This window comes from Trachymyrmex cornetzi, unplaced genomic scaffold (assembly GCF_001594075.2).
Source record: "Trachymyrmex cornetzi isolate Tcor2-1 unplaced genomic scaffold, Tcor1.1 scaffold1406, whole genome shotgun sequence".
In the NCBI taxonomy this organism is placed as follows: domain Eukaryota; kingdom Metazoa; phylum Arthropoda; class Insecta; order Hymenoptera; family Formicidae; genus Trachymyrmex; species Trachymyrmex cornetzi.
In genome coordinates this window covers 1,444-11,890 of record NW_017295990.1, presented here as the reverse complement: position 1 = coordinate 11,890, position 10,447 = coordinate 1,444, and the positions used below count along the sequence as shown (strand labels likewise).

Here is a 10,447-nt window from a genome sequence, read left to right as displayed (position 1 = left end):
GTGCGTGCGTGCGTGCGTGCGTGCGTGCGTGCGTGCGTGCGTGCGTTGCAACCGCACTCACGAGCATGGCGCAACTTCATCGCGCGTTCGCAGCTTATTTTTTACAATTCCCGATGATTCTATGTTAGGATTTTGTCCGGCTTTAGAAGGAACCGAAATTTCTTCTTCGTCCATTCGCTTCGATACACAGTACACGATCTCAAGAACGATAATTGGTCGCCAGACACGAGCGAGCGTGCCACTCTTACTCAAAATTACTCGGATTATTTTCCACGCAATATTACATTAAACTGCGAACGTCGACGGCCCTCTCAACTGGCAGCTTAGCCTCGAAAATGGCAGAGGGGGCGGTTCGTAATAGAATATAGAGGATCATTGGAGGAACGAACGGGGCGGCAGTAAGAAATAACAGTGTTTAATAGAAATAAAGTAACAAATGTATTCTGAAAATCTCTATCTGGGCAGGATAATGACAGTATTAAACGATCGAAAACAGTATTTCCAATGCCTTTCGTGGTACGCTCCCGACAATGCAGAGAACAGTGATATTAGCGGCACGAGTTAACGTCTCACAAGGATGATCCTAGTAAGATCTCGCGAATGAAAGTTCGGTTCTTTGACAGCCGCGGTAGATAACGGTTACGGCGTAACATCAAACACGGCACGACCTCGTGCTTGTTCGCGAAGATTTCGAGTCGCCGCACAGTGGTCTGGCGGGTAAATTTAGACGGAAAAAACTCAACTTTTCATTATTAATTAAAATCTAATTTAAATTCATATTCTTATTTCAAAGGGGTTATCCCGATTGACCACGTCTCAATTGGACACCACCAATCACAGAGACCAGTGCTTAGGAGCTTTGTAGTCTCAAGCGCTGTGAGTGGCTCGTGTCCAATTGAGCCGTGTCCAACTGGGTGCCACCCACTTCAAATAGTCCAATGAAAAGTAAAATAAAAAAAACATACATTAACAGAGAAATATTAGAATAACGTATGAGAAGTGTATTAAAATCAAATTAAAATTCGTGATGGACATTATAGCTTTGTACAGTAATTTTTAATTCTACAATAGTTATAATAAGAATATCGATATATTTTAATATCATAATTTATGTTAGGATTACTTTATTTGCATGTAAATATTTATTTATGATTTTAAATAATTTTTTAATATTTAAATAATTAAGATTTAATGTCAATTTTGATATATAAATTGATATTACTAAAAAACACATTTTAACAATAAAACTCAAAATGTTAGATATTGTATATACTTTGAAATTTGAAATCCATTTTGTTTCGTTTGCATCCATTTGCCTCAGTGATGTCTATAGCGTTTGTTCGTGTTCCCGTTTTGCGCGCGGAGCGCAACTGGCGCGCCAGTAACGCTACGGCCTGGCGCGGCGCGGCGCGCGTGCAAGTAAGTCGGGCGCTCGCTGAAGTGAGATAGCATCATTTCTCGCGGATGTAATGAAAAGAATAAATTCACATATGACGACTTATTTAATTTATTGCGGAAAAATGGTGTTTTGAATTCGTCAAGCATTGGATCACGAGAATATCTGTTTAAGAAAATTCAACAGATATATAATGGGCAACATTGGGAATTAGAATATGAAGGACGAATTAAAGCAAAAATTCTAAGCTTCACAGCAACATTAACTAAAAGATGGTCACAATGTAATCGGTCAATTAAGAAATTTACTCAAAGAAATGAGAAATGGCTTACGACTATGTTCGAGTTGCCTCCATTATCAATGTCTTCTTGCTCTTCTGTTGGACGTCCGCAAAAAAATTTTGAAGTGTTCCGAAAGAGCTAAAAGAAAAAAAATCGATTCAATCATAAATTCACATTCTGCTTCAGAATTAACTTTTGCGCTGGCATCTCAGCTTCATAAAGATAGAAAACGGAGTGGTGCGATTCTTATTAAAGAAATAGTAGAAAATCCTAACAAAGCTTACGAAATAAAACGAAATTTGCGAAATGATAATAATAATCAACCCATTCCCTATACGGCCAAGAAGGCTTTAGCCTTTTTTATTGATAATAATTTAACAAAAAAACAGTACATAAACATCCGCATTGGTGCTAAAAATCGAAATTGCGATATTTTTATCCACCATATGAAAATATAATTAAAGAAAAACAAAAATGTTATCCAACAAATATGCAAATCTCTGAACATAGATGTGAAATTCCGCTTCAAAATCTTCTGGACCATACGGCTTCACGTATACTTAAAATTGATAACATTAAAAAATTAGAAGAAAATATGGATAATTTTGAAATTCTTTATAAGTGAGGATGCGATAGAAGTAGTGGACATTCCCAATACAAACAAAAATTTCAGTCCTCCTTCGATATCTGATAGCGATCTTTTCCTATTTTCATTAGTACCTCTTCAGTTTCGTTGCACAATTAAACAAGAAAATGTCATTTTGGAGAAATCCAAGACCATATTCAACATTATATTGCCGGCCAATTAAATTTATGTTCGCAAAGGAAACAGTAGAGAGTATACGAAAAGAAGTAAAAGATATTGTAACACAAATAGAAGTTTTAAGTGCTACAGAGGTAAACTATTGTGATGCAAACATTAAAATAAAACATAAATTAATATTTACCATGGTCGATGGAAAGATATGTAACTCGATAACTGGAACATCAAGTCAAACTTATTACATTTGTAAGTGTACGCCAAAAAATAGTAACAACATTGATAAAATTTTGAAAATAACGACAAATCCTAAGCATTTTAAGTTCGGTTTATCCACTCTCCATGCTTGGATAAGATTCTTCGAGTGTTTATTGCACGTTTCCTGTCGTTTGTCATTTAAGTCATGGCAAGTAAAATTAGATAAGGATAAAATAATTTTTAATACTCGGAAAAAAGAGATTCAAGATAAATTTTTATCTGACATGGGTTTACTAGTCGACATAGTATTATAAGGTCATGGTACAACGAACGATGGGAATACTGCTCGAAAATTTTTTAGCAATCCCATAAAATCTGCAGAAATAATTGAAATCGATTTAGATTTAATTCAACGATTTGGTAATATTTTATAAATACTAGCAAGTGGATATGAAATAAATACAGATGCATTTAAAGCTTATGGTGTTGAGACAGCAAAATTATTTGTATCGCTATATCCGTGGTATTATCTACCTGCAAGTGTTCATAAGATATTACTCCACGGGGCAGAAGTTATTAAACATGTACTTCTTCCAATAGGAGAATTGTCGGAAGAAGCTCAAGAATGTCGCAATAAAAACTACAGAATTTATAGGGAACATCACACAAGAAAAGATTCTAGATTACATTGTAATGAAGATTTATTACATATTCTCCTTGTAACATCTGATCCATTTCTTTCCTCGCTTCAAAATATTCCCAAAAAAAAGTTCACGAGCTTTCGAAAGACTGTATAAAATTATTAAAATAAATATCTTTGCATTCCATATTTAATCCTTTTTATTTGTACGTATTTGTTATTTATATGAAAAATTTATTAAAATATTCATAGTAATGGCAGTAAGAAATTAAATGTTAAAAACAATCAAAAATAAAAAAAACTTATAAAAAATAATAAAAAATTAAAATCTAAAAATCAATAAAAAATATAAAAACCAATAAAAAATATAAAAAAAACAAAAAATGGAGTCGACAACCGCCACGTCCTCGATTCGTGACTTTGGGTTTAGCTGAGAGCGGTGATAACCTTTAGAACGTGACTTTAGGTGAAATAAATTAATATAACCTATGTTTTTGTGATATTATTTTTTAGATTGACATCAATTTCGAACCCGAGATTTCTACAAGAAATAAAGGTCTCAAGATCAAAATTGATGTCGATTTGACCAATAATATCATAAAAACATAGCTCATATTAATTTATTCCGCGTAAAGTCACGCGCCAGACCACTGTGCGACGTACAGAGCGCTAGAAAGAGATCACAAATACGCGGACAACGTTTCAACACTGAGATACAATACAATAATTGCGCGATAACATTTAACGATAATGACTAGGCTGTGGCTTAGGCGAAAAGATTAACGAAATTATCGTACCGCATAGTCAGGGGAGGCGCGCTCATATGACATTAACGCGAGAAAACTGACGCAATCACAATTTCACGTGCGCCGTGCAACTAAAGAAACGATACCGACAAAAATACGTGCCTCCCCTTCAGGAAATTGGCGACCCTACAATTGATGGACGTCCGTCTCACCCGTTTCTCCTGGCCGTTCTCTGCGTTTTATCTCGCTCGGTCGTCTTGAATCCGGCACATGCTTCCTATTCGGTAGCCACAGCATAAGTGCCGGGCGCTGATCCTTCCGGGGACACGCAGTGATCGCTGTTTCCGAGGGGGCCTAATCGCGCCTAATTGGCGCGCGGCCTCGCGTTTTCGCGAATAGCGTGATTTGTGTTGCCAGCGTATCCTGTGCTCTGGCGCGGAATATAATTTGGGGCCACATGATGTCTCGGCCGCTTCGGGAACTCTCCCTGATTTCCTGTATGTGGGAGACTCGCATCTCGGTGGCGGCGTCTCCGTGGTCGATGTCTCTGTATCCGGCCGCGGTTTCAGCTCCGCAAGGGAGGTCTCCGCAAGGGAGGTCTCCGCAAGCTCCGTCGTGGGGGTCTCTCGCCGACACTTGAGCGTAGAGTGGCCATCCCCGGCTATTGTCCTTGCGATCCTTTCATTGGCTGCGCTTGTAATGCGCTGTAATGAGCGACAGAAATTCCGAAATAGAGCGACAATTGTTAAGCGTGGAGCGATATCACCTGCTACGAGGAAATCAAAACCGTCCTGCGATTGACCAAAGCTCACGAGGTCAACATCGTAATGGGAGACCTCAACGCTAAGGTCGGGGAAGGAAGAGTAGACGGAGTTGTGGGACCGTTTGGTCTGGGACTTCGGAATGAGCGAGGTGATAAATTGGTGCAGTTCTGTCAAGAGGAGGATCTCGTCGTCATGAATACCTTCTTCAAATTACCACCCCGAAGACTATATATACACTTGGAAGTCACCGCAGGACAATGCCCTTAACGTAGTTCGAAACCAAATTGACTATATCTTGGTAAATAAGCGCTTCAGGAACAGCATGCCAGCGGTTCGAGCTTATCCAGGTGCAGATATCGCATCAGACTACAATCCAGTGGTAGGAAAGCTAAGAGTCAGGCTATGAGCGGCACGGAAACGTAGTGCAAAGGCCAGGATCGACGTGACCAAACTCAAGCGCGCCGATCTCTGCGAACGCGTCCGCGAGGAACTGATCGAAGGGTTCAGTGAAGTAACGGAAAACGCTGAAGTTAATGCCCAGTGGACGGAGATTAGGATATTAACTAAGACAGGAAAAAGACATCTACAGGTCGACAAGAAGCATGCTGCTTGTCGACCTGTAGACGTAAGTCTTGGATGACAACAGAAATATTCGGCCTTATACGACCAGAGACGTAAATGCAAAGGATGAGACCAACAGCGATATGATGAACTGCAAAGGAGGATCCGCAATTTGATCCGAGGAGCCAAGGAGCAAATGGCCCAAAAATGTCAGGAGATTGAAGAACTTCAGAGCAAACACGATACGTTCCACCTGCACAAGAAAATCAATGAACTGACAAACAAGCGGACTATGGGATACTACTGGACGAAAACGATAACTTAGTCGCCACTACCTCCGAACAGTTAGGAGTATGGGAATGATACATAGACAGGCTCTTTGATGACAATCGAGTTGCGGATCATGGCGCGGGCGAGGCGGATACCGGACCGGATATCCTCAGAGAGGAGGTGAGAAGAGTCATCAGTAAGATGAAAAATGGCAAGGCCCCTGGGCCGGACGAAGTTCACGCAGAAATTCTCAAAACCCTGGGAGAAGAAAACCTCGAACCACTGTCATCGCTGTTCAACAAGATCTACCAGACGGGCGAGATCCCTGACGATTGGCTTAGGTCAACGTTCATCCCCCTTCCAAAAAAGGCAAACGTTAGGCGCTATGAGGAGAAGCGCACGATTAGTTTGATGAGCCATGTACTTATGCTCTTCCTGAAGATCATCCATGAAAGAACCTTTCGGAGGTGTGAGGAGCTGATGACTGATACGCAGTTCGGGTTCCGAGGGGGGTTTGGCACTAGGGAAGCCTTGTTCTCAATTCAGGTCCTTGTGCAGAGATGCCGGAACATGAACGAGGACGTCTTTCTGTGCTTCATCGATTACGAGAAAGTGTTCGATGGAGTGTAGCACTCCAAAATGCTAGAGATCTTCGGTCGAGTTGGTCTCGACAATAGAGACGTAAGGATAATCGCCAACCTTTACTGGAATCAGCGGGCAAACGTGCGTCTCGGAGATTCCCTGTCAGAAGAGATACAAATACGTCGTGACGTCAGACAGGGCTGTGTGCTCTCTCCGATGCTATTCAACCTATATTCAGAGGCAATTCTATCTGAGGCCCTGGATGGATGTAGACAGGGCATCATCGTAAACGGTGAGGTTATCAATAACCTTAGATACGCAGACGACACGGTCCTGATCACCGGAAGCCCTGGAGATCTGCAAGTATTACTGGACCGCGTAAACACAGTCAGCAACGCATACGGCTTACGGATGAACGCCCAGAAAACGAAGTTCATGGTCGTTAGCAGGGAGGAAAGTAATTCAATGTTGTCCGTCGCCGGCACTGCGGTCGAATGGGTGCGGACATATAAATACCTCGGATGCCGCCTAAACGATAAATGGGACTGCATCCAGGAAGTCAAAGCCCGTATAGAGCAGGCCAGAAGAATCTTACCAGGATGAGAGGCCTGTTGTGCCATCGAGACCTTAACCTGAAAGCGAGACTGCGTGTTTTGAAGTGCTACGTGCTCCCCGTACTTAGCACCGTATGGTCACGAGGGATGGACACTGACCAGGACCCTGGAACGGAAGCTGGAAGCATTTGTATCCCATGGACCGACGAAGTGAGAAATACCGAGGTGCTGAATCGGATGAACAACGAGATAGAATTGCTCTACGACATCAAACGACGGAAACTTCAATATTTTGGCCACGTCATACGAAATGACAAATACCGGCTCCTACAGCTCATTATGGAGAGGAAAATTGAAGGAAGACGCAGACCCGGAAGGAGAAAGACATCTTGGCTCAAGAATCTGAGGGAATGGGTTTGGTCTGGACTCCGCTTCTCTGTTTCGAGCGGCTGCCTCCAAAATAGTAATTGCAATGATGATCGCCAATCTCCGTCGCGGAGCAGGCACATAAAGAAGAAGAAGATATCACCTGCGTGCCACCTCTCGATAAGATGCTGTGCGCCCCGGCCAATCTTTTCCTCTCCTACTCCATCCTTGAACCTCTGCTGACTGTCCTTCCTCCGCTGGTCCGGTGAGACGGCTCGTGATATACAGGGTTGCAAAGTAGTTGCCAAGTATCCTGAAAAACTCGCAGCACAACCGCGCACGGAAAACATAAAGAAATACGACGCAAAATATCCGCGAGACGCGCGATATCAAAACAACAAAAAGCGCACGTCTATGCGTCCGCCCTCTAAAAGTGGAAGGACCCAGGACGCCAGCGGCGCTGTTCGGTCGGGTCTTACGACCCTTGTGACGGACGAAACACGTCACGTCACTATATATATATATATACACACATTATGAAATAAGCTGAATTCCAAAATGGCAAAATAACTGAATTTACTTGTGAAAAAGATACCTTTAAACGGCACACATGGTTCACACACTTTTAGTTCTGCATGCGATTTTGAGTCTTCATTGCTCGACAACACACAGAGGTTCCGTGTCGCCACTATTATCACATATTTCCCCCACCACAAAGATTTTTCATGAAGGGGTGGCATAGGGTTAGGCGTGAAGATATATGAGGAATAAGAACCATTAGAAAACGCATGGACACCAATGACCTATGTGTGCCGTTTAAAGGTTAATGTCTACGTTCAGCAGAACACAACAATTTTGCAACCGTTTTATGATTTTCTGCTGAGATAGGATCATTCTTTTAAATCTAAAATTATAATCTAATCAGCGCGAAAAAAACTTCCAACAGCTGCAAAATAAACGTTCTGCTGAACACAACCATTGTCGTATGAATAAATTAATTTACAAATATCCAATGTTGGCTCTTAATAGCATTCAAAATTTATTGTTATATTCTGCTTTTAATTCTAGAATATGGACAACAGATTTGTGTATCAAATTATAACTATAAACATTTATTTTTTATGTTTCAGGTTTAATGGGTTACTGGACCAAAGAACCAGAATATGTTAAAGATCCAAAATTGTTTGATCCAAATCATCCATTCAGACCACATAAATATTAAACAAGCATTAATACAGTATATACATATGTGTGTTATATACAAACATTTGATAAATAAGACAATTATAATTACGTAGCATCAACAAACTGCCTTATACAAGTAAAAAAATGTATATTTATGTTGAATTAAATCTTTATGTCCAATAAAGTGTGTAATTATTCATAGCAAACAAGTTATTCTGCAGTACTAGCATTACTGAAGCAAGAACTAAATATTGAAATAATTTTTCTAGTATTTTTATTGAATATTACATTATATACATGAATCTTCTAAAATACCATAATATTAAAAATATTTAGTTATCCTATTACACAGTGCGACAAAAAAAATCACTTTCTTCGAAGTGCGATAGTACATTTCCCAAGGATTTTTTGCGCTGAGATGATGCCGTTGACAGAATATGCCTAACACGTTAGGATTTTGAGTAAATTGGAATGAAAGGGGCCAAAAATGGCGTTTTTTTGCCATTAGTCGCATTCAGCAGACTCGGAGGTATATAAGATGGACCCAGCATCAGCTATGTACGAGCCTGGCTTTGGCAGAACGGTGCGAGAGACAAAATATCGGGGCAACCTATCCTTCTCTGCGCGCGCATCTTGACAGCAAACTTACTTTGGGGTGCGTTCCGAGTTACGCATGAAGCGCGTGAACTGCTATACTGATGCGCAATGCTTCGAAATCATTCCGTTTTTTCAATGCGCGCATAACACGCATGAAGCGCTTGTGAATTCGGATCGGTTTCCTATGCAAGCTGTGCGCTGAATGGACTGCATTGGGAATGTTAAAAATGGACGATTGCGATTCATTGATTAGTTACAAAGATACAGAACAAATAATTTTTTTTTTTATTTTTAGAGATGGCTTAAGAATATAAAACATAAATAATAAGGAGCATACAGCCACAACGCAAGATGTCTTTAGCAAAAGTCATATATTAAAAAATTTGAATATAGTAAAATAGACGTTTCGGTCAAGTCTTGATGATCATCAGTACAATAAGAATATAAACGATATTACAGAAATTAAAAAAGATGTTAACAAAATTGTTTGAATGTTATTATTCGCTATTCCAGAAATGACGGTGACATAAAATTACATTCGTTTATGAAAGGAAGTTTTTTGCAATATAGATTCCTTGTTACTTGGATCTTTTCGTAAGCCTTTGTAGGGTAAATACGGAATTTCCAGATTCCATATTTTGTAACATCAATCCTCGCAAGTATAATTCGGAGTCTTTAATGTAAATTCGCACAGAATTTTAAAAAACTTTGGTACTCTAAGAACTATTTTATGGCACATTCGATACATATGCACTGACACGGTTCTAGTGCTGCCCTGACACGGTACTACTCTGACATAGTGCTGCCCTGACACGGTACTACTCTGACATGGTGCTGCCCTGACACGGTACTACTCTGACATAGTGCTGCCCTGACACAGTGCGAGTACAAAACTACACTGGATTGACAAAAACATGCAAAAACGCGTCGAATAAGCCTAATTTCATCGATTTTTTAGCTGAGGCAGCTATTCTGTATAATACCAATAATTATTACCAACAATAATTACCAATTATATACCTCTTGGTCTGAGTATTTATTCACAATGTCTACATAATTTTTAACTTTCGGTTTTTCTTCTTTTATTAAATATAATATGTCTTCTATTTCGTCCTCGCTACTTGTTTTTAACAATTCATCTATAATCATAAATTTTATTAGTCTTTCTTTATCCATTTTGTAATTTTTTTTGCCGCCTAGCTAATTCTGTTTGTCCGAACAGTGAACACCAAACTGCACTGACAAAAATGTCAGTGCAACATTTCTTGAACTCGTTCGGTTCATTCGGTTGATCCGAATACAAATTCAGCACTACACTAGGTCAGTTTTCATTTGTCGAATACGGCAATCTGAACGCACTGATACGGTGCGCACAATCCGAATGCGTGGCACCAAAAAAGTTCGCACTCAGTGCGCACTAGTGCAGTCTACCGAATGTGCCATTAGATACTATCAAAAATAGTTCTTACCATCAAAAAGTTTTTCAAAACTTAAACATTAATGGGCTAATGAGAGTCACAGCTGCGGTAATTCGTGCGAGAAAGAAA

General features: G+C 40.0%; 1 protein-coding gene across 1 annotated transcript in view; it reads left to right on the top strand.

The window, feature by feature from the left end:
- The window catches only part of mRpS18C (mitochondrial ribosomal protein S18C), a 50,444-nt gene extending 41,916 nt beyond the window's left edge, over window positions 1-8,528 (top strand). The window contains exon 3 of the mRNA XM_018501823.1: window positions 8,249-8,528. Coding sequence (XP_018357325.1) covers window positions 8,249-8,340 — 92 coding nt within the window. The 3' untranslated portion in view covers window positions 8,341-8,528. The remainder of the gene's footprint in view (window positions 1-8,248) is intronic.
- The last annotated feature ends 1,919 nt before the right edge of the window (window positions 8,529-10,447 follow it).